General features: G+C 44.7%; 2 protein-coding genes across 6 annotated transcripts; both read left to right on the top strand.

Moving 5' to 3' along the window:
- Window positions 1-89: 89 nt before the first annotated feature.
- Window positions 90-14,173, top strand: HELQ (helicase, POLQ like). 4 transcript variants are annotated; one of them, XR_014692896.1, is made up of 18 exons: window positions 90-282; window positions 382-1,108; window positions 1,600-1,778; window positions 2,364-2,564; window positions 2,967-3,039; window positions 3,516-3,613; window positions 4,168-4,266; window positions 4,949-5,094; window positions 5,563-5,802; window positions 6,595-6,736; window positions 7,043-7,147; window positions 7,675-7,894; window positions 8,716-8,873; window positions 10,399-10,497; window positions 10,796-10,905; window positions 11,570-11,686; window positions 13,245-13,379; window positions 13,917-14,173. XR_014692896.1 is itself a non-coding variant. In XM_084518724.1 (18 exons), the coding sequence occupies exons 1-18, from the start codon at window positions 130-132 to the stop codon at window positions 14,001-14,003; spliced, it is 3,153 nt and encodes a 1,050-aa protein (XP_084374850.1). In that variant the 5' UTR covers window positions 91-129; the 3' UTR covers window positions 14,004-14,173. The 4 variants fall into 4 exon arrangements, 2 of the variants coding, with proteins under 2 accessions (XP_084374850.1, XP_084374851.1); XR_014692897.1 differs by having other exon boundaries at window positions 91-282; window positions 11,573-11,686; XM_084518724.1 differs by having other exon boundaries at window positions 91-282; window positions 10,796-10,969.
- A 3,654-nt stretch (window positions 14,174-17,827) lies between these two features.
- HPSE (heparanase) lies at window positions 17,828-24,000 on the top strand. 2 transcript variants are annotated; one of them, XM_084518726.1, is made up of 12 exons: window positions 17,828-18,167; window positions 19,018-19,163; window positions 19,780-19,905; window positions 20,003-20,176; window positions 20,257-20,428; window positions 20,560-20,607; window positions 21,115-21,208; window positions 21,490-21,596; window positions 21,676-21,790; window positions 22,104-22,222; window positions 22,354-22,500; window positions 23,135-24,000. In XM_084518726.1, exons 1-12 carry the CDS (start codon window positions 17,989-17,991, stop codon window positions 23,292-23,294), a joined length of 1,587 nt encoding a protein of 528 aa, XP_084374852.1. In that variant the 5' UTR covers window positions 17,828-17,988; the 3' UTR covers window positions 23,295-24,000. The 2 variants fall into 2 exon arrangements, with proteins under 2 accessions (XP_084374852.1, XP_084374853.1); XM_084518727.1 differs by lacking the exons at window positions 21,115-21,208; window positions 21,490-21,596 and having other exon boundaries at window positions 17,838-18,167.
- The last annotated feature ends 146 nt before the right edge of the window (window positions 24,001-24,146 follow it).

The raw sequence follows: 24,146 nt of genomic DNA, 5'->3' as shown, positions 1-24,146 counted from the left end.
CTGCCCCGGCTGGGGGAGGCGATTGGTCGCTGTCGCATCACGTGGTCATATTTCCCTCGCCGCGCCCCCGGAAGTGGCGGCAGATGGGCGCGGTGTGCGCTGCGAGGCGCTGCTGGCCGGGCCCCGCCGATGGCCGAGCCGCCGCTCGCCGTGCGGAGGAGGAGCCGCCTCGGCGCCGCTCGCAAACGGAGCCGGCCCCCGGCGGGGCCCAGCGCCGCCTGCTCGCCGCTGCCTGTCAAGAGAGCGAGCCTCGGGGGCGAGGGGACCCCAGCACAGAGCCCGGTACGGGAACGGGAACGGGGCGCGGCGGCGCTGTGCAGGGGGCGTGTTGTGCCGCGTTGTCACCGCGCGGTGCTAACGCCTGCCGGTCCCTTTCCCCAGCAGTGCGATGACAGCGAGGAGGACATGTTCGGGGACTACAGCGGCTTCGGTGAGGATGACTCGCTGCTGGCCCAAGCTCTCGCCGCGGAGCCCGCGCACCCGCAGGATGCCGAGGCAGCTGCAGGGGTCGAGCCCGAGAGTCTTCGGTCGGGAACCGACCAGAGAGAGCACGAGAATGATTCCGCTTCAGAAACGGGGGGCACACGTGCAGGGGATACGGAGCGGGGCGTCCAAACGCCTGCGAGTGACCCGCCGGGTGCCAGCGAGGAGCTGGCTGATTCTCTTTTCGATGAACTGCCTTCATCGCAACTCTTGTATTTCGCAGAAATGCGCCAGCCTTCTGCTGGTTCTGAGACACCTGCAGGCACAGAAAAGGAGGACGTGAGCAAGAGCTCCTCCTCAGACAAAATCAGGAGCGCATCATCTCCTTGTCCTGGCTCTGAGCACAAGAACAGAAGCACAGGATTTTCTAGTGATCTGAAGTCTGATTCCTGTAAAAATACGAGCCTTAAAGATCATCTGAAAAATGCTTTGACTGAAAATGCCAAAGCTCAGACTGTGAAGGTCTCAAAAACCAAGCAGCTTAAAGAAGCTATTTTATCTGAAGAGATTTGTGTAGCTAGGAAAGCTATCGGATCACCGTCTGTCGATATAGGCCCTTTTTATGGATTACCCAGTAAAGTTAAAGATCTCCTCCGGCAGCTTCGGGGCATCGAAACGCTTTATGGTAATAGAACAAATGGTTTCTTCAAAACCAACATGTGTACTGTGAGTGAAGTGTTCCCCGATTTCATTCCTTATGGCGTACAGTTATTTCTTTAGGTCTGCCTTTCTGCCCGTTCCTGGCACAGATATTTAAGTTACAATATTTTCAGGTGTACCAGTAAGATGGTTTAATACCACCCGCTGCGTGGGAAAAGCCTAAGTGATGGTATCTCTCCAGAGGTGTAAAGATAAGGAAGTTAGGGCAGTAGCTAGACCATTTCAGAAGGAGGTTCTAGGTCGTTAGGTAAGAGGAGGTTGATGTGGCTTATGGAAGTACTTCTTGTGAGAGATTTGAGAAGATGAGGGATTTGCAGGCTGGATCTCTGAAAGTTTGTCGCATTTCAGTGAAGTTCTCAAGTGCAAAATTAGTGTTTTTTATAGAGCGTAGGCAAAGAGCCGTAGGGGATCAATATCCCCTTAACTGTTGGCAATGATTCTTTTTTAATTTTGCAGAATGGCAGCACGATTGCTTAACGTTAGAATGTCTACAGCAGAGGAAGAATTTGATATACTCGTTGCCAACCAGTGGTGGAAAAACGCTTGTTGCTGAAATTTTAATTCTCCAAGAATTACTCTGCATGCAGAAGGATGTTCTGATGATCCTGCCGTATGTTGCCATTGTCCAAGAAAAGGTCTGGAAACAGTGTTCTTGGTATTGTTTGTCTTGTGCAATGCGCCTTGTTAACGTGGCTGACTTTAATAATAATTTAATAATAATGGTTGGAAAATGTGTTGTGCGTGAACGCCTCTACAGAAGTGACTGGCTTCTCTTTTAAGTGCTGCTCTGAGACGGTTATTTTCTGATAAAACACATTGTGGTTATCACTTCCAGATGCTGAGTGATACGGTAAGAAATGTGCTGATTCTTTAAGTAACAGTGTGCTACTCTGTTGCCTGATTTATTTATTTTTTTTGGTCTTCTATCAGTGTTTTCTGCTGTCTATCCTGCCAGAGAAATCACTTTGTAATAAAAACAGATCTAAAGAAACCAAGTTAGGGAATGGTTTTAACTCAAGCTTGATCAAATTTGCAGACAGTTTAAGTTTTCAACTTTCAAGGGAAAGTTCTTATAGCTAATATTTTCATTTCCTTAAACAGTTCATTTGGATGTGGGTAGGTTAAATGCACACTGAATTCTTGAAACAGGTCTAAATTTCAAACTGAGTGTGAGTTTGGTTTCTAACTGACATTGTTGGTTTTGTTTTGTTTTTTAATAGGTTTGGGGTTTATCAAGCTTTGGGATAGAATTAGGTTTCCTGGTTGAAGAATACGCAGGAAGTAAAGGACGATTTCCACCCATCAAGAGAAGATGTAAAAAGTCCCTTTATATTGCTACAATAGAAAAAGGGCATATGCTAGTGAATTCCTTGATTGAAACAGATCGAATCGGTGACCTTGGTCTTGTTGTGGTGGATGAGGTAGGTTACAGGACTTGGCTTAATTAGCAAGGAACGTTGTTTGAATTGATTGGTTTAGTTTTAAGTGCCTGTTGTGTCATAAGTTGTGTCACTTTGTTACTGCATGGGTACTTAGGAAAGTTGAACTGTAACCAATGCCTGTTGTGCTGAATGTTACTTTTCATTAACAGAAGCATTTGTTGCTACATCAGAGCAATAGACCACCTCATGACCTACTGCATTAGTGGTTGACTGTGAAATTAACTTTTTCTCAGCGTGGATCTATGCAATAACAGAACAGAGAGGGGAAGAAAAAGCCATTTTGAGTTGTTTGCTTTATGTTTTACCCTTTTTTGTGTTCTTTGTAGAAAATCTTGCGGCACACTAATCCTCATCCCTTTTTGCTTTCCTTTCTGTCTGCAGTTGCATATGCTTGGTGAGGGAAGTCGTGGGGCAACACTGGAAATGACTCTTGCAAAAATACTCTACACAAGTAGTAAGTCATGTCTGCAGTCAGTGTCACTAAAACGTTGTTGTGCTGTCATCTCTAGGGTCAAGTCTTGGCTTTGTTTTCTAGTTGGTCTTGGCTGCTTTTGAAAAATGTGGCGTGTCCACGCTTTAACATTGTTGGCTGGTTTGAATAATAGAGATGTCTTACCCTGTAGTGATGGGCTGAGTGTTCTTGAAACTTTTTTGATACTTCTCTGAGAAATCCTGAGTTTTGTCAAATGTCTCCATTTCTTCGTAGGAGCCCCTTAGCCATTGCAATTAAATGCCTCTATAGAGAAGGATTCCTTTTTTATGTTTACTTCTCAGGTAATATTTCTTAGCTATAACCCTATGAAACCTGCCACTTTGGCATTTAAAAACAAATACTAACAATAAATAAGCAGGCTTGTGAGTTAAATATTGAGTAGAAGTGTTTAACATTGTGAGCACAGTAATGAACTCATCTCAACTTCTGTTTTACAGAAAGCACACACATTGTTGGAATGAGTGCGACTTTAAATAATGTTGGAGACCTCCAAAAGTTCCTGCGAGCGGAGTACTACACTAAAAATTTTAGACCGGTCAGTACATGAGATACTGTGAAGTAGTGTATGTTTTTAGCTTTAAAATGGTGGCAGTTCTGTGTTCTCAAAAATCAAGTAATACACCTGCTAATGCTTGTACTTGTCCTAACAGAAAACCTTTTTGTTTTTCTGTTTTGCAATATGCTTAGTGTATCGTATATACAAATGTAAGTACCTTTATAAAGTTGTGACAAAAAATTTCTCATTTTAAGCAAACTTCTAAAATAGAGGGTTAAATCATTGCAGTTCCCTTGATATGCATGCAGTCTGGTGTGTGTGAGTGCTGATGCTGAGAACTGTTTATGACTACATGTGATACATGTCATATTCATAGCTATAATTAGATACTTGTTTTGTCAGGGCAGGTAATTAAAACTATTTATTTCAAAAAACTTTGTGGGGTGGAGTGCACACTTGTATGCGTGCAAGTATTTGGTGTATGAATTGTGATGCTTACGAAAAAAACACATCAGCTGCACATTAGCAATAGCTTAATCTTTAGAGGTGGATTGATAATTCAATGTTTCTGTTTCTGGCTTAAATCTACCTAGGTAGAATTAAAGGAATACATAAAGATCAGAGACACAATTTATGAAGTAGACAGCAAAGCAGAAAATGGCTTTACTTTTTCACGTCTCCTGAATTTCAAGGTAAAATCTCAGTTCCTTAGAACTATGGTTAGAAAAGACATTAATTGACTTGTTTACAGTGCTTTCATAAAAGAAACTACAAATGAACTATCACATCAGAGCAATGGCTATTACAAAGAAAATGGTAGGCTTGTGGGAGAAAGAAGTCCTTTAAAATGCTTAACCCTATTTTAGCTGTTTGTTTTTTTTTACTGCTCTTAAGGTAGATGGTAGGGGTTTCTTCAGTATTTTCACATGTGAGGAGCAATGGACTTGAGAATTCCAGATCAATAAATGTTGTAGATTTTCTCAGCAGCGTAACACTTTTAAATAAGTAAAAGCTATGTATAAGCTTATTACTGCCTTACGGGGATTCATTCTAACCTTAAGAGTGGTAGGTGAGGGTAAACTGCCACTAGCACAAGCAGTGTGGTTAATGTCAATAAAAGTTGTGGTATTAAGGAGAACAATGATGAGCATTTGATTCTTGCATTGCTGTATCCCCCCCAGTTCAAGCTGGATCTTTTGATACACTGTAAATTAACAAACTGGGAGAACTTAATCCTACAGAATCTTCTATTTAACTCCCCTTAAAGCAAATGGAAATATCCTAGTGAAGGCAAGGAGATACTGAGTAGTTGCTGAATTTAGGACTTGAATTCTAAGTTAAACAGATTGACATATGTTTATTTTTTAATGATAGTATTCTAGTAATCTGAAGAAAGCAGATCCTGACCACATCATTGCACTGGTCACTGAAGTTATTCCAAAATATTCCTGCCTAATCTTTTGTCCGACTAAAAAGAACTGTGAAAATGTGGCTTCAATGGTGTGCAAGTACCTGAACAAGTACGTTCCTCTTTCTTTTTTTTTTTTTTTATTATATGTGGGATAATTCACCAGAACTTGGGATTTATCTTCACTAGTATGAAAGTGTCTTTCCCTGGTGATGGCAAGTAAATACTTAAGTGAATATAGAATCATGTTAAGTTAGTAACTGGGTAAATGATAGGGAACTAATCATTACAGAACTAATGTTGTAAAGAAACAATTTTTCAACAAATTATTTGATCAAGGAATAAATAGAGGACAAATAATTACAAATACTGAAACCATCTAACCTTGTGTCCTATTGGCAGTGATCTTATCTGCAAGCTGCTTAGCAAACACCAATGAAATCTCCAACCTTGACTAGCTACAGGAATACATAAGGAACAGAATTACAGTAAACCTGCCTGCCTTAATAACTTAAGTGGTTATTGATTGATCAAAGTCTAAAATATATGTATATATAAATAATGCTTTTCTTTCTCAAAGAGAATTTAGATCTCACAGGGAGAAAGAGAAACAAGACCTCATTAAAGACCTAAAGAACATTGGGAATGGAAGTATCTGTCCTGTTTTGAAGCAGACAATACCTTTTGGTGTTGCCTATCACCATAGTGGACTTACAAATGATGAAAGAAAGAGCATAGAGGAAGCATATTCTAGAGGTGTCCTGTGTCTTCTTGCTTGCACAGCTACATTAGCTGCTGGAGTCAACTTGCCAGCTAGAAGGTTAGTCACCCCAAAACATTACTCGTTTTCATTAATTCTTGTTTTAAAAAATATATATATAAAATTTGAAATATCAATGCTGCGTTAAGTATGTTCAAGGTATTATCAGGAAACTTCAGGAGGAACTAATTCCATATGTTCAGCTTGAGACATAAGTGAAAAATTTGTATTTCTAGTTAGGAGATATGAATCAATAGTAAGTCCCTTAGAATGCGTAGTTAAAGAACACTTTCTTAAACAGATGAAGTACTGAGAAATTTCTTCAGTAAACAGTAACTTTACCCAGAAGAATAACCAAGTCATAGCACTTCTTAAATGCTTTCCTAAGAACAATGTTTAAATCCTAAAGTAAGTCTTTCCTAAGGGGATAACTGTTACATGTTTTACCGTTTGTGTGCATGTGTATTTGAATAACACACCTGAGGGGGGAGAACCTAATGTTCATACAGAGAACTGTGGTTTGTTTTCAGCATTGCTGACTCTAGGGTGTTGCACAGGTTTTCATAGGGGTTACTTTCCATCTCAGTGGTTTTCAGTCTTCCGCTCAAACCTTGCACTAGATACAAAGGCTCTGCAGCAAGTAACTGAAATGAGTTATGGTTCCAACTTCAAGTTGTTAGACATTGTTCATTTGCACGTGCACTGAAACAATCACACTTAATTTTGCTTAGCTTAGCTGCCAAGAATGAAACATATCCAGAGAATGTATTTGTAAGATACTGATTTCAGCTTTAGTAATTTAAATAAGAAGTATGACTTATCAAGGTGGTTTTTGGTTTTGTTTTAATACAGGGTTATTTTGAGAGCCCCTTATGTTGCTAGTGATTTCCTGAAGAAGAACCAATACCAACAAATGATTGGCAGAGCTGGTCGAGCTGGTATTGACAATGCTGGTGAAAGTATTCTCATAGTGCAGGAAAAAGACAAGCATTTGGTAACTTTAACAAAGCTGGTGGTGATTTAAGTCCTTGGATTAAGCTGGTGGGATAAACAGGTGGAGCTGCACTCTTCAGCCTAATTTCTGTGGACTAACTGTTCTAAGTGTTTGACTTATGTAACGATAACTTTTAATTGACTTGGTCCATACATGGTTTGTTTTCAGGCATTAGCTGAAATGTTAGATTTCTACAGTTACTTTCTTTATAAGCAGAATCATGAGTATCAGTGCTTGAAAAGGATGGTTTATAACTATTGCATGAATATTTCTTATCTACTAATATATCTCTCGGGACTTTTTTAGGTTCAAGATTTAGTTACCAGTCCTTTGGAGAACTGTTACAGCAATCTTCTACCGGAGTTCACCAAGGGAATGCAGAACCTGTTGTTATCTTTGGTTGGATTGAAGGTATCAGTGAACTCTTCTGAGCAGTTTAAATTCTTGGGGAATGTGATTAAACACAATATCTGATTATACAGGAAACCAGATATTTTCAACAGTTAAACTTAACAGAATTTCAGCACAGCTTCTCTTCAGACGACAGGCATTAAAGCTGGGATTAGTATTTTATTTTTTTTTAGCCTAAGTTAAAAAAAAATCGTGATGCAAAGTGACATTTGCCCAATGTGGACAAGGCCAAAATTACAGGATTTTTTTTAATACTTCATTTCTGGTACTAGATTCTAAAAAAAGAAATTGGCAGCAGTGAAAACAAATGAATATAGTGGGGTATGTAGAATAATAAACAGCTGAATGTAAGGTCCTGTCAGATCAGTGATAGACTGTCTCTTTTATTTGTCATATAGTTGCATACAAACATTTTATTAATATGATAACTAGATGTCCCTTAGCGAGTAAATTGTTCTGAATAGCTTATGTTTTGTGCCACATAATGACACGTTTACACATGCTAATAGCTTGCAAAATTTATACAGATTGCAGTTACCCAAGAGGAAGTGTACGATTTTTTGTGCCATACATTGCTGGGTGTTCAGCAGCAGCTGCTGTCTAAGGAGAAGAGCCTCTCAGAGCTGGTTAAAGATGGGCTAGAAAGCCTAATAGAAAAAGGACTCCTAAGAGTAAAAATAATGGAGAAGGACCAAAATTCCAAAATAACATTAGCAATCACACGGTTGGGTAAAGCTGCATATAAAGGTAAGATGTCTTCTATCTTTCATCAAACTTGTAATCTCAGACTTATCTGCATTTAATATAGCATCCTGTCTTCTCTTTGAAAAGGCAGTGAAAAAAAAATGCTCTTACCATGCTAGCTCAGTTACTACATAATGTAGTGGACTGAAAATGGGTATTAGCAAGTGTTACGTGTCTGAATTTTACACGATTGAATTCCAACAACATCCTTCACAAGGAGAATCAAACCAGAACTGTATCAAAATTAATGGTTTAATTTTATTTAGTGTTTGGAATAAAAATGATTGCCTTTCTCATTTTATAATTAATTCTTACAAGTAGATATTGTGAGGCATGTTAATTTTTTATTTTTTTTTTAGCCTAGAAGGGAATAAGAAGCAAAGGAATTATATGGCTTCTACTTCAAATGTAATGCAAAAATTATACCAGGAAGTTTGGTTTTCCATCTCATAGTGCAAAGATGTAGGGCAAGGAAAACAACTGTAATAGGATGAAACTCATATTTCTTGAATCTACAAGACTTGGGGGAGTTAGTTAAAGCCAAGAGAATTCAAATGTTCTAAGAACATACAAAATGGGCGTATGTGGAAATCAGCGACTTGCTTTCCTCGGTTCCACTTCATGAATAATGATAAATGACAACAAATATTTAGTCTACTTTTTTTTTTTTTTTTTTTTAAATTTAGATGGTGGAAAGCAATTTATTTATTGTTTTTTTTTTTTTTTTTTTTTTTTTAAACAAAGAAGTGACTCTGAGTGAAACCCTATTGTGCTTTACTCTGTATGCCTGCCTGCAATTGCCATACATTGTGTGCTTATTCTAGGGTCTATAGACTTGTCGTACTGCAATCTTCTTTACAAAGAATTGAAGAAAGGTTTGGAAGGGCTGGTTCTTGAGAGCAGTCTTCATCTTCTCTACCTGGCAACTCCATATGATATGGTTTCTAACTGTAGCCCAGATTGGATGATATACTTGAGACAGGTGAGAATTAACTTTCAGACGTGGATCAGGGCATGTATTAATGCAGCATAGTGAATTTTGAAAGTGTCTACACATATAGAACGTAATCAGTAGGGTAATGCTTTCAAACGGTAAAAACATTACTGTGTTTTCAGTCACAGTACAGAACTGCTTTCCTTTTTCTCAGAAATGTAATTTACTTTATGAATCGCCGTTTTGTCCTTTTTGTGAGAAACAGTATCATGAAACATCTTTTTCTGACATCTCAAATCTTGACTCTAACTTCAATGCTAGCCTTACCATAACCAGAAGGATTAATCTTGAACAGGAATTTCCTATAAACTAGTTATCCTTGTCCTGCAAGGAAAGCGCAGTTAAATGAGCCATTTTTACCTTCTGATGCTCTACCATTGCATCCTTAGTTTTGGAAGCAAAAGCTGGTAGTGAATGTGAAGACTTAATCCTTATGGTTTCTATATCTGAGTCTACTGCTCAACTCCAGTCATAACTGCAAGGATTATCTCCATGAGCAGTATCTACCTACAAACTACTGTGCTTACATGCGCTGTAAAAATACAGATCTTACTCTAGTCCAGTGTGCTCTGCAAGATCCACCCATAATCCAAATACCTAGTTCCTTGAAGTATACTGTGCTGGGGATATCATTAAAATCTGCATAACTAAGTTTCTTAAGATGTGGTACTCAAGAGTTTTATAGTTAAAGGCAAGAAATTTGCTGTTTTGACTGAAGAGAAGTCTACCTAGTGTTCAATTATATATATGCTGAAAAGCATTGTTTTACTTGAAGTAATAGACATCTGATCTGTGTAACGTGCTGCATAAGGGAACTAAATATCTGTGAATTTGAAATGATATTATTCTGGAGTTTGCAGAGCAGCTGTTAAACCTGGAGAACAGGAAAAAAAATATGCTTTTTTTGTTATGGACGTAGTTGTTTCTGAAATATTTGGTGAGGCTGAAACAGATCTTTTGTTTCATAAGCTGTTATTAGCATTTTTAAAAATATTGGGGCAGACATGAAATTCAGGTGATATTGATGTAGATGACATAACTTGAAAAATTGCCACTGTAAATAAAAGAGTGACTGTTAGTTCTCCCGTGCCTTTAACTTGTTTGTCTTGACTTTTATATAAATACAGAAGTAAATATCTGTACAAAAGGAGGAGAGGAACATGATGCTGTCTGCAGTTTATAATGAAGTAATGTATGCATTTAAACATACAGATTCTTTTTATGCATATCTACCTGCAGTTTATCAGCTGAACGCATCTGTGTATGTAGCTTTAAACCAGTGTAGTTAAAGGTGGATAAAGTATTAAAGTTTGTAATTCATGGAGGAAAAGGGAAAGCAAATTTACATATCTGCCTGTAGGTGGTATAAATTATACACAAATTGGATGCAGAATACTTTTTAAAGCTAATTATAGCACTTATGCCTTGTCTGAAGCTGTTCTGATTTGTAACATTTAACTTCTAATGAGTTGTTACGAAGAAATGATTTTGACTGTAGTCAATCTTTCTTTAGTTCAATCAGCTAAGTGCAGCAGAGCAAACAGTAGCAGATATGGTGGGAGTACCTGAAAGCTTTATTGCAAAAAAGGCTTCTGGTCAAGCCATCAGAAAGGTAGGCTGGATGTTTCTTACACCTAAGACAATAGTGTAGTCTTTTAATTTGACTGTTTAGAAATGTTAGATTACTTTTCTGAAAGTATTTGTTAATTACTAGTGTTCTTTTACACATTAACTTCCTTTTAACCTCATCAGGTTTTCTTCTTCTTTAATGTACTAGGGTTTAGCATAAATACCCCCTATTTTAGAGATGTGAAGGAACAGAGATGAAAGGACTTGATCCTTAAAGTCCTTATTAGTAGCAAGTCTTGAACTTGATATGGGTACTGAGTTCTAACTTGTTTTATTCCTAGAGTGTGGACAGTGCTTCTGTAAACAGGCTCTACCTGACATTTATCCTATATACCCTATTGAAAGAAACCAACATATGGAGCATTTCAGAAAAATTTAATCTGTCCCGAGGGTATGTTCAGAATCTCCTTAACTCTGCTGCCTCGTTTGCTTCTTGTGTTCTACATTTCTGTGAGGTAATGTGTTATATATCACAATATTTTCTTTGGTATTCATTTTGCAAAATGTGTAGTTTCCTTCTGTTACGCTAGAATGTAATGCAGGCATTGTATTTCACCTCTCTTGTGCAAAACTGTACATTTCCTGTCAATAAAAGCATGCTAGTGCAATGACACATGTTTCTGGTATTAACAGTAGATTTTATGGACTGAAAAGGAAAATATAACTACTGTACAGGTCATTCATTGGAGTCATAAAGTGCTGTTGATTGGAGCTGATAAGCGTGCCTCTGAGAGATAAGGCCATCCGGTTGTAGAATGTCATTGTGGGAGAAGAGCTGCCTTGGCTGGTTCTTGTTTTCTTTCTCGTTTGAAATAATGCATTTATCATCCTTCAGAACTCTCCCAGCTTTAGCTGAGGAGTGCTAAATAAAACTTTGCAACTAGCTGGAAGGATAACAAACTAGAGCTTTCCTGCTGTCTAAAAAGGCCAGGTGCATGCTCTAGCAAAGTTCTAACAGTTGTACCTGCAAGTATAGAACTTGGGATCAGTTTCTGCATGTAAGTACTTTTTTCTGTGTTTAAGTTAATTTTTATTTTTAACTGTTCTTGTCTCAGCAGGAGCTGGAGGAATTTTGGGTTTACAAAGCCCTGCTGACAGAACTTATCAAGCACTTGACGTACTGTGTTAAGACAGAACTCATTCCGCTGATGGAGGTAGCAGGGGTTCTAGAGGTAAGGAAAGCACATCTTGTACATCTTAAATGTTAACTTTGATGCTCATTGAGGTGTCTATGGAGGACCAGCTAGTATTTTATTCAGAATTGGCATCATGCAGATATCCCACAATAGTCCTGGAGGTCAGGGGAAAAAAGGTCAGACTGTTTGGGTAACGTGAGCGGGAGCCAGTCACGTTTTTTTTTTTTTCTGGCTGCTACTGCAGCAAGTGTGAAAACTCTGTATTTGCTTAATAGTTTTGAAATGTCTGCTCAAGAGTAGGAAGGTGATCATAGAAATACGTCAAGTTCTATTGGAAACTTAAGCTTTTATGTTCACTAAAGCTTCTACATGTATTTTGGATAAGAAACATAACCAGTCTGACCTGAGGACTCCCATTCAAGTAGAAAAATATATTAGGGCCTCTGTGTGAGGCTGTGAGTCATTACTGGACATCTTTTCAAAAGGCTTTGTCTTTTCTATCCAGCATACTCTAGAAATTAGTTAGTCAGCAAACTACTGAATTTGGAGGCTGTGAATTCTTATGCTGAAAAGTCAAACAATGAAGACCTCAGGCTTGATGCTTCATATATGAAATTGACTGAATTTAATGCAAAGGGGAAAGAATGGCTTATTCCATAGCTTGAAGTCTGTAAGGGCTTGGACAGCGTGATTCTGCTGAAGTTGTATCATATAGGTTGTTCTGGGCGTTTATTATTCTCATCAAGTTACTTCTGTACTGGAATTTAAACTGTACTGACAAATGATGTTTGTAGCAGACAGACTGTAACCTTGAGCAGGCATGATTTGCATAGGTTTCTGTGGAGGGAACTGATAAAATCAATGTTTTTCTTACCATAGCGAATGAGAAATTAATGATGATTTTCTTAGACAGTTCCCAAAGAACAGTCTGTAATCTTGCCATGAGATTACTCACTCACAGGGAGTGGTTCTAGGCCATCAGTCTATATATATATACAATATATATCTACAATACTGTTATTACTGTATTGTGTATATATCTACAATACTGTTTGTAGCTGCATTGCATCCTGATACCACAATGGGACCAAGGCAAGTAAAGAGATGCAGATCACAGACACTACCATGCTGATCATAGTCATCAAATTCAAGAGAATCTCTCCTGTGGAAGCTCAGAAAACTGTATTGCAAGTTGCAGAAAAATAGGGGCAAGATGTCTCAGACAAAATCAGCTTTTCTTTGGTTTTGATCTCCAAAGAGTGCAAGGAGAGTCATTCATGTCACTGACAGCAAATTCAGAAAACATGACCAAAATAGAGGCTGGCAGAAACAATGTTGACCAGGTGCAGAGGAAATGATGCTTGGGTTTACTCAGAACTGGGTAAGGTTAGCAGGGAGTAAATCCTATGTTTGGAGGCGGTGGGGGTGGATTAAGGATCCTTAGTGCCAGTTTTAGTGAGTTTTGGTGTTCATGCAAGATCAATCAAAGGGAACTGGCTTTATGTAAAAGATGAAATGTTTGAGGTGGATGCAGAGATTGGGACTCTGAGGATTCTTATCCGTTCTAATACTTAACGCTATTTTTCTCTTGCAGGCACGAGCTAATCAGCTTTATAACGCAGGGTACAAAACCTTAGCACACTTAGCAAATGCAAATCCAGAAACTCTAGTGAAGACGATTGAGCATTTGTCACGGCGTCAAGCCAAGCAAATTGTTTCATCTGCAAAGGTAAGCAAGTAGGTTCAAAGAAACTGCTTCAGGAATTCCACATTTCAGAAGTGGGTGTTTGACACGAGAAGAAAGTGTAGGATTTGGCTGAGCACTTGTGGACATTTGTGATGCCAACATTGATCAGTATTAGTACAGTGAAGTATTTTACTGACCGTATCATTTGTCTAAGATAGTTACAAGAGAGGAGTTAATTAGCAATCGCTGGCCCTCAAGCACATGAATGACAGGCAAATAGAAATTTCCTTAAACCAGTTCACTTTTATACAGGATAGTGAAGAGTTGTCTTCAGCAGGCAAGCAAAAACCAGAAATGTTTTGATAGGTGGTCTGAAACACTAAGTAGTGCAAAATCTTGGTATTAGTACATGAGAAAACATGTTCCTGGAGGCAAAGATTCTGCAGTCTTGTTAGCAGCAGCATTTTTTGATTAATTTTTCAAGACCAGATACAAGCCTGGAAAGCAGTGTTGGTGTTCTACCCTCAAATTATAGCAAAAAATTGTATTCATTTCCTAATGATTTGATTGTTATTTCAGATGCTGCTGACTGAGAAAGCTGAGGCTTTACAAGAAGAAGTAGAACTCCTCTTAAAGGTGCCTACAGATATTCCAGGGAATTCCTGACCAATTCAGTCATTAAAAAATAAATAAATAATGAATTCAAATATTTGAATGTTTTAGCTTTTAACTTTGTCCCATGTAAATGTACTGTAAATATAATAAATATTTAATGTCTTTTGTATACATCATATTTGTGTGTATTTTGAATTAAAAATATTTTTTGCAAAGTTGTATTCATTTGAAGTTTTTTTTAAGCACCTCTTCAGCATTAGACCAAAATTTAAAAAAAAAAAAAAAAAAAAGTGCTATTAAAATCATTCTTAATACATGGTTCCAGGAACACTTGGGGGACTGCACTAAGTAGTGGCATGTACTTGGTCCTAGAGCTTAGGTTCATAGATGGCTTAAAAAGCAGAGTAGAAAATGCCTAAGTGTGGTAAAAGATTTGAACAGCCATGTATGAGTGAACTACTCCAAAATTCCTTCAGGTAGGAATCCCTGTGTTCCAGGAGTAGCTAAGGGAGTGAGAAGTAGAGCTGTAGTTTTAATGCAGAAGTGCCAGAGTCGCTCAGGGAATTGTAGCTACTATCTAGTCTAAGCATTTTTTAACAGATTGGAACATCAAATCACTACTCAGTCTCTGCAAATGCCTGAAGAGACAATTTATTAAGGATGCTTCTGCAGAAGCCTTCTAAATAGTTTAAATTTGCTTTAAAGGTTTTTAAACTTCATTGTTGCATATGAAGACTGACTTCTTAAGTCAATCTCAGAAGCCACATAAACAGAAGTAGCTTGAAAAAACGCCTGAAACATGCAGCTGTGACAGTAACCTCCTTTTCAAAGCTGGTGTGTAGTGTGTGTGATAATGTTGAAGTGCTTCACATGAAGAGTAACTTGAAAGCTATGATGGATGGATTAGTTGAGCCATGGTAGCTTTTGTCAATATAAGCTCAAACTTAACCTATGGAGTGCCTCTGTGAAATGAGCCAGCCCTTCCAGCTAAAGGAAACCTGAGGTAAACCTTCAACAAAAAACATTAATCAACAAAAAACATTAAATAACTTGGTCTTGTAGTCAGCTCTACCCTAGTGTGCAATTGTGTTGGGATTCCAGAGGTAAATGGGAATGTTTTTAAATCCCAGTGGGGTTTGCAGTAAAGGACTGGATAAGGTGGAACTCTGCAGAAAGAAAGGTGTGAACAAATGATATAAGTGTTTCATTGCTGACTTGGTTGCTGGGTTACAGAAACAATGGTTTGACAGCAACTGGGTAACTACTTTGTGTTAGCCTTTCTTTTAACAGAAACATGCCTCTAACACCAAAATTATGATAGTTTGTAATGGCTTAGGAGCTTTAATAAACAAAAGTGTATGCTTTGAGTATTAAAACAGGCTGAGAACTTCAGCTGCCCTCTTTAGGGGAACATGAGTTATTTCCACAGCTAGATGGGCAGTGCCTGATGCTTGAGGCTCCATGACACATGGTTTTGGGAACACCAGAACACGTTACATTGGTTCTTACAATAAGATGGAACTGTCCCCCAGGTGCAGCAGTAATATTTGCCATGGTCTGAGGTTATCTAAGCATGTCTCTGCCTGCCTTGCCCGTCTCATTAGGTGAAATGTTAGAGAAATGTTGATAACAATTTAATCAATCAGTTTATGTGAAATACCTTTAAAAGAGGAGATGCTCATTCAAGCAGAATTCTGTTTGTTCTGAGCTGTGTGTTCTACTTCACAGACATCTGGAGAAATTTTAGTTATGCTTTTAAGACCTGGCCAGCTGCTCTAAAGGCTCATTGGTTTGCTTCACTGATTCTGAAACTTGAAACAGTCTTGCATGCAACTTCATAATGAAGGAATTAAAAAATAAAGGACTGTTATGTGTTTCTCTGCGTTAATGCAATAACAGATGTGGAAATAACCTGGTAAATCCTCACCCAAATGCTTAATGGGAAATGAGCCTCTGCCACAGTAATTGTTACATACCATAAAAGCACCAACATATACAAAATGAGCATGCCTTTTCAATTTTTATGCTGAAGGGGATCAGCCAGGGGCTTCACACCTACATGTGCCCCTTGGAGAATGGTGGTAGGAGTTTGTGCTGGGAGCAAGCAGGAGCCTTCAGGCCTTGGTTAATGCTAGCTGGGGAAGTTAAAGGGCAGGTGTGGTCACCTCTGCTGCTCAGCTTCCGCAGGCTGGGCTGTGCCATCATGACTCCCACAGGATTTCTGTGACTAGTTGTTTAAGTGAATGGAACTGAAGTGCTTTGCACTAACCCTTGTGCAACGTGTAACTTATTTTTCTGAAATCACATCGTTAATCAAAGTGGAACACATTTCAGATTGCATTCTCTTTCTTCCGTACTTACAGAGTGTGAATGAAATGCTCTTCCAGAACAGCTTTCTTACCTGGGTGGGGAGAGGTGAGGAACAAACAGGTGCTGCTCATGGTGTTTGTGCGCTGCTGGATGCTGCCAAATGATTTTTCTGGGCCAAGTAGTGCACTGGTGCCTGAAATGGAGGACGATGTGCAGGCATAGGGAGAGGTCTGCATGGGGTGGATGGAGGCACGTCATCAGCAGCTGTGCCATGGGAAAGCCTGTGCCAGGATGGAGTCAGGATGATTTGGAAGGCAGGGGTTTCCCTTGGTTCAAAGAGATGGTTCCATCCCAAGGCTTCTGTAAAAAGAGGAAGGAGCAAGGATGAGGACCTTGTTTATGTGAAATCATGCTCAATGCTTCAGAGCTGAGGTAGGGCAGAAGCATGTACTCAGCTGGGTGTCCCTGACAATTTCATCATACCCCCCTGTGGGGTGGAGTATTTCTTAAACTCGACATCCACCCACCCTACTGTTAAGGTGGCAGCACAGGGGTGGCAGCAGCTTGCATAAGCACCTCGATAGCTCTGTCCCTGATCTTGATTCCAGGCTTTGTGTGCTCCAGCTTGGTCTTTGCTCATGTAGAGAAATTCTCCAGCTACTTAATTCAGGGATTTGTGGCACAAAACGGGGACAGCGAGGAGTGACATGAAAATAACGTGGGAGGTCTTTGAGATAGGTAGCATGTTTTCTCCATCGTTTAAGAGAGAGTTTTCAAGCGTGTAGTCTGCTCTTGCAATTTTGTTTTGTCTCACTGAGGTTTCTCAGGAAAAAAAAAAAAAAAAGAGATTAAACGCTAGTGTGATGCCACCAACACTGCTCACCTGCATAAAAGCTGCACTGCCCCCAGACTGTTTGCCTTCTGTACCGGGTATTCTTCCCTTCTGCATTCCCTTTGTGCGTACATACACGAGTGGAGGTGAGAGCCACACCAGCCCCATGGCAGGGCTGGCACGGAGCTGCTGTGAGCAGCAAGGAAGGGCGTAGGGCATGTCCTGGCTCACAGTGAAGTGCTCTGCCTGAACTTCCATGCGTGGCAAGTGCCTCTGTACCCACCTCCCTTAATTTCCAAGATTTAACAATGCGCATAACGCAAATGTGGTGTGAGAAGTGTCCAAATCAGTGACAGAGCTTGCTGTTGAATCCTTGTGTAGTTGCACTTAGTATAGCTGTACTTAACAACCTATAGCTGCAGCTGTAGGATTTTGTACCCGCTCTATGCCCTCCGTGGATTGCACCCAAACCGCCTGAAACACCAGCCCTATCCCTACATGGTGAGAAACACGGAGTGGCCCTGAAGCCTTGTCCTCGCGGCGGGGCCGGGCATCTGCTGCAACCCCAAGGTGCGGGGACTGATCCTCCAGCAGGAGCCAGCACTGTGACCCGACCCAGTGGCCAAGGCACGTCCCGGGCGGCGTACCCCGAAATTGGCAGCGTTGCTGTGGCTGTGATAGCGAGAGAGGAGTGTCGCGGGTGTTTCCGCCCTGGCCAAGCCGTGGGCGTGTTTATGAAAGCGCTGATGCGGGCTGGTCGCTCTTGTGCTGCTGGCAGCTCGCTTCACATCGTGGAAAACCAAAAGCAGGCGTCTGGGCTGCGGGCAGCCGTGTCCCAGCGCACGGCCGAGCTCCGGCACGGGGGAGCGCAGGAGGAAGAGGAGGGCGAGGAGGATGCTGGTGCCGCCACCACCGCTGCTGCTGCTGCTGCTGCTGGCTGTGCCGCTGCGGCAGGCAGCAGAGCTGCGGCTGGGGCTGTGGGGCAGCCCCCGTGGGACGGTGAGCCCAGCCTTCCTCTCCCTCACCCTGGACGCCAGCCTGGCCCGCGAGCCGCGCTTCATCACCTTGCTCAGGTGAGCCCCGGCAGGGGCTGGGCACGAGCTGCTCGTGGGGGTGATGGTGGCAGGAGGTGATGGTGGCAGGGGGAGCGAGGAAGAGCAAGGCTGTGGCTGCTGCGTGCAGACAGCTCCACGGGATAGAAGCGATCTGAGCCTTCCAGCAGCTTCACAAACATGGGGCAGAGCATCACTGCAACACGTGCCGAGGAGGCTTTGTCAGCTGGCTTTTTTTTTCCACCTTAGAAACTCCTGGAGGAGTTCAGGACTGCCAAGTGATGCCTGCTCCTTCAGCTCCAACTCTGCCTTTTCTTCCCTCCTCTCACTGCTTTTTTTTCACACTCTCTTCCTTTTGATTCAATTTCTTGTTTTCTTTTTGGAAGCTATTTCATTTCTTCCCTTCTCGTCCTCTCCCCAGTCCCATTTTTCAGCTCTGCCTTATTCCCCCAGAGCAGGAAGGCACCCCCAGCTTTATCTGAACACAGCTCTGGATGCCGTCTTGGCCGCAGTGGTGCCGCCCAGGGAGCAGGAAGTACTTGGTGGCCCCTTATCTGCTGGGTGTCCCCGCAGGGTGAGATAAGGCTGCTGCCAGCCCAGACAGCTCTGACCTGCGTGGCTCCTCTGGCATGGGCGGTGCTGGAGCCGCACATCCCATGCAGCTTTTGTTTCACTTAAACACTGGTTCTGGTACAAAACCCATCCATTTGGTGGTTGCTCAAGGGAATATGGGGTGATGGGGCACAGCCAGCTTGAGGTCCGCTTTCCAATGGGCCAGACATCCCTCTGGGTGCTGGTGATGCTTCGCCTCCGTGTGGGGGCCACCCACACTGATAGCTTCTCAGTTAGCTTCTCGCTGCCCTGTCCACAGCAACCCCAAGCTGCACACCCTGGCCAGAGGGCTCTCCCCAGGATTCCTGAGGTTCGGTGGCACCAGCACGGATTTCCTCATCTTCGATCCCCACAAGGATTCGACTTTGGAAGAGGAAATCCTCTCAGGACTCCAGGCTGAGGAAGGTAAGGGCTGGATGGGATGCGAGGCTGATTTCCACAGCCTGTGCGGGCTCCACCTCTTGGCATTGCTGCACCTTGGGCTCCTGTCTTCCTCTTGCCCTGCGCCTCATCCCTCCTTCACCTGCCAGGGTACAGCATGGGCTTGGAGGACACAAAATGCCTCTGCTGACTCGTGCTGGCGTCACCCCGGAGCCAGGCGAAGCAGTCAGCAGAGGAAGCAGCTCCGTATCGCCTGAGCACAGGACAGCTGCCAGCCCTGCTGCTTCTGGGGTTTCCACAGGGCGTTCTGGCAGAAATAGCTTGGGGTGCAGCCACCACGAAGCACGGCGTGGTCTTTATTCCTATCCATCGCCTTAAATTGGGCATAATATATGTATTTTGTATAGCTACAGTACATATATATATATGTAATACATATAGATAGACAGAGAGCCACCTTTTTCTACACAGTTGAGGTACCAATGGTGGAAGCAGAGGTGCGTTGTGCAGACATGGATGCCCGCTGTTCAACCCCAACAAACCACTGCTGTTTCTGTGTGCTGGGCAAGGCTCTTCGCAACTTTTGCCCTCGCCATGAAGGCGATGGCTTTGTTGCTCCCATCCTTCTCCTGCCCTGCAGGTGCCTGTGGAGCACAGCCTGGCTTTGCTGCGGTGCAGGAGCTGCTGCTCGCCCAGTGGCCCAGCCAGGAGAAGTTGCTCCTCACAGAGCATTCCCAGAAGAAGCACAAAAACACCACCATTACAGGTAAGGATTGACGGATTCACGCAGCGGGGCTCGTAACCGGGGGGGTGCAGGTCTCCGTGGTGAAAGGGTGGTGGCTGCCTGTGCCTCCTCCCCGCAGGGCACACGCTGGACATCCTCCATGGCTTCGCCAACTGCTCGGGCTTCCACCTGGTGTTCGGGCTCAACGCCCTGCTGCGGCGGCACGGCCGGGAGTGGGACAGCTCCAACGCCGGGCAGCTGCTGGGCTACTGCGCCCGGCGCGGCTACAACCTCTCCTGGGAGCTGGGCAACGGTGAGTGTGGCCACAAGCGCTCCTTGGGCACGGCCGGGCCCTGAAGCCAGCCCGGGTGCTGATGGGCGCGTCCTCACCAGAGCCCAACAGCTTCAAGAAGAAGTCCGGCATCTACATCGACGGCTTCCAGCTGGGCCGGGATTTCATCCACCTGCGCCGGCTGCTGAGCCAGCACCCCCTGTACCGGCACGCCAAGCTCTACGGCCCTGACGTGGGGCAGCCCCGCAAGCACACCCAGCACCTGCTCAGGAGGTAGGGGGCACCCGCTCACAACCCATAGTATAAGAGCCCATGCAGAAGTCACTGTGAGGGCAGGTGGTTATGGCCAGCCACCAGTACCAGCTATAACCCTCTTTTCTGCCCCAAACCCGCCGGGGCTGCAGCTTCCTGAAATCCGGAGGGAAGGTGATCGACTCCGTCACCTGGCACCAGTAAGTACCCTCAGCTGCCGCTGCCACTCTGCTTGTTGTCTTTTTTTTTAAATAAAGCAGCAACCTGCACGTATTAATGAGACTGGTCGGCAGGTCCCGGGTGTCTCTGCAAGCTGCTGTGCAGTGTTTCAGGGAGTGCATTTCGGTGCGCAGACCCCAGAGCCGTGCTGGGGTTTGCAGCGTGGGCGGAGCAGCGGGGAATGCAGTGCGTGCAAGGTCATCCTGCTGCTAACCATGTTTTACTGATAAAAAGAGAAGTGGGACGGGGAAAAGTGACAGCACGGCAGCTTTGCTTCTCCATTCGGCAGGCGGAGCTGGCTCACAGCTCTCCCCCTCGCACAGAAAGTTCCTGCTGGTGTACGTCGCGTGTCAGCAGCTTCAAAGCGCGCCCCCAGTCTGCCGGGCATGCCACGGGGCAGCGTCGTGTGTGGCTGGGGCTTGTGCTGAGAGCAGGTCCCGGTGTTTGTATTTCCCCTTCATTTCAGCTGCCTTTTCCCCCCCCTGCAGTTACTATGTGAACGGACGAAGCGCCACGAGGGAGGATTTCTTGAGCCCCGCAGTGCTGGACACCTTTGCCACAGCTGTGCACGATGTCCTGGAGGTGCCCGCTCCTCTTACATCCTTCCCGTCTTTGGCTTCCAGGGGCCGTGCACAGAAACTGCACTAACGTACCCAGATCCTCAGGGATCCTCAGAGGTCTGCTGCTGCTGTCAGCACCGAGCAGAAACGCTGCTTCTAGCGAGAGCAACAGCAGCTGCAGCGAGCACAAGCAGGCACTCGGCCAAAGGGCAGCGGCGACCAGCTCAGCAGCCCAAACCTGATCTTTTTCACCTTTTTCACCTTTTACACCTTTTTCTCCTCCTTCCCCACGACACCATGCAGATCGTGGCCGCGACGGTGCCTGGCAAGAAGGTTTGGCTGGGCGAGACCAGCTCGGCGTATGGCGGGGGAGCCCCCCAGCTCTCCAACACCTACCTGGCCGGCTTCATGTGAGTGGTGGCGGGGCACCCACGAGGGCTGCTGCTGCTGCGCCAGCCTCCGGTGCCACCTGTGCCTGGTTTCTGGCAGGTGGCTGGACAAGCTGGGGCTGGCGGCCCGGCAGGGGATCGACGTGGTGATGAGGCAGGTTTTCTTCGGGGCCGGCAGCTATCACCTGGTGGACGCCAACTTCGAGCCCTTGCCGGTGCGTAGACGGTGAGGTGTGCACTGTAAATGTGATCAGGGGAGAAACAAGCAGCTTGCAGCCCAAAGTGATAGGAGCTGGGATGATAAATTATACCAGGAGTGACAGCCAAAGCAATGTGAAAAGCTTGGTAAAGAAAAAAAAAAAAATGTGAGGGGAAAACACTGCTGGAAAAAGGAATGCTGGATGGAGAGGTGTGTGTGCGTGGTGTGTGTGCGTGGTGTGTGTGCGTGGTGTGTGTGCGTGGTGTGTGTGCGTGGTGTGTGTGCGTGGTGCAGGGCAGTGGGTGCGGATTTCTCTCCTGTTCCCGCAGGACTACTGGCTGTCGCTGCTCTACAAGAGGCTGGTGGGCACCAGAGTGCTGGAGGTCAGCGTGGCGGGAGCAGACGCACGGCGCCTGCGGGTCTACCTGCACTGCACCAACCCCCAGCAGTAAGGACGGGTGAAATTGCCCCAAAACGGCATCCCAGGCCAGCGGCAAAGGGAAAACGTGCAGGTGCGTGTGGTTGCTCCAAAAGCTCTCCATCCTCTGATGGCCGCTGTGCTTGCCTCTCACCCTACAGCCCCAAGTACCGGGAAGGGGACGTGACGCTGTTCGCCTTGAACCTCTACAACGTGAGCCAGAGCCTGCAGCTCCCCAGGCAGTTGTGGAGCAAGCAGGTGGACCAGTACCTCCTGCTGCCCCACGGCAAGGAGAGCATCCTGTCCAGGTGAGCGGGCATCCTCCCTCATGGCACAGGCCGAGCAGAGTGCAGGTGGGCTCTGAAACCTCCCCTTGTTTGGCGGGCAGGTGAAAACATCAAAACAACAACACAGAAAGCGGTGTTAATTTTTCTTCCCCCAAGCTGTGACTTGCCTCATGTCAGGTCTCCTAAATCAGGCTCGCTAGGACGAGCTGGCAGTCCCCTGGTGTCAGTCCCCCACTGCCCCTTAGCACACCAGCGGGTGCTCTGCTTTCCCAGCCGCCTGCTGCTGGGGCCTGGCAGGGCAACGGGTTGGCGGCGGGGGTCTTGGTGGCTTCTTGTGGAGCCCTCAGCACAGGACCTGCTCTGTGGGCACAGGAGACAGCTCGGCAGCTGCCGGCAAGGAAAAGCAGCTTGGATTGGCTCTTTTCAACGCCTGCTCTGCTGTCACCCTCGCGATGGGAACAGGGAACGTTTAATTCCCTTGCTTGTGCGGGGGCTGCGAGCCACCCCTCCCGGAGGGAGCACGGCAGGCGCGGTGTGGGAAGCAGAGTTTGCTCCTGGGCTCTTTGTCGTGTGGCTCCGGGCACCTCGGCTTGCATCCAGAGCCAGGGGTGCCGCTGGCGAGTCTGGCTGCAACGTTGCCCGGGTGCCTCGGCAGGAGGGTGCAGCTGAACGGCCGCCTGCTGCAGATGGTGGACGAGGAGACGCTGCCCACGCTCCACGAGGCCGCCCTGGCTCCCGGCAGCGCGCTTGGCCTGCCCGCCTTCTCCTACGGCTTCTACGTGATCAGAAAGGCCAAGGCAATCGCCTGCATCTGAGTGCGCCGGGGCACGGGACCTGTCGGGATGCTCAGTGCGGCGCCACACATCTTTCCTCGGCTGGGAGGCCGCAGTCACAAGATGGAGCTGTGGCCCCACGTTCTCCAAAGCCTTCGCTTTGCTTTGTTCGCTCGCACACAGCGAGGTTTTGCTCAACGTCCTCAGCACCCTGCGAACCTGAGAGCTCAGCAGGCTGGAAACACACGCACTGTACTTCCCTTCTGAAGCTCGAAAAGGACGCGACCAGCTCCATGGGGTTTCAGAGCAAGGGGTTGGCTTGTCTCACGAGAAAGCTGCGCGCCTCCCAGCAGACGGGTGTGCTCTGGGAGGCGTGATTAAAAGTGCGCCATAAAAAGGTGATATTTAACCAGTTTGTGAAGGGAGTGTTTGCCTGTGCAGCGTGTGCGTGTTGTGTGAAGGCCTAGCCACCAGGAAGTGATACACAGCGAAAATATGAATGGGAACGGCTGGGCTTGCGTGCACTGTCTACTTTCGAAATGAGAGCACGGAGCACAAAACGAGGGGGAAAGTCTCACGCTGTCAGTATCCAGTTGTTAACGTACTGTTGTTACTGCTGCAGAAGCTACAATTTAGAAACAGAAGTTGATGGTTGCCTGGTAGCTTCTTTTTAAAACTTTCTAACAGGTTTGTTTCAATGCTCCTTACTTTTATATCTGAAGATTTTGAATAAACTCAATTTATATCAGCTTTTTGCAGTTCTCTGTTTTGTTTTGTTTAAGGTTACTGATACCACAAAACTCCCCACGTCTTTTGGTTGCAAATCAGCTGCTGCTTAGGCTCCTTTCACCACACACATCCAAGTAAATAAAAATGTCAGAGATCCTGCCCAGC

This window comes from Aythya ferina (assembly GCF_964211825.1).
Source record: "Aythya ferina genome assembly, chromosome: 4".
NCBI lineage: Eukaryota > Metazoa > Chordata > Aves > Anseriformes > Anatidae > Aythya > Aythya ferina.
This window is presented reverse-complemented; position numbering and strand designations above follow the sequence as displayed.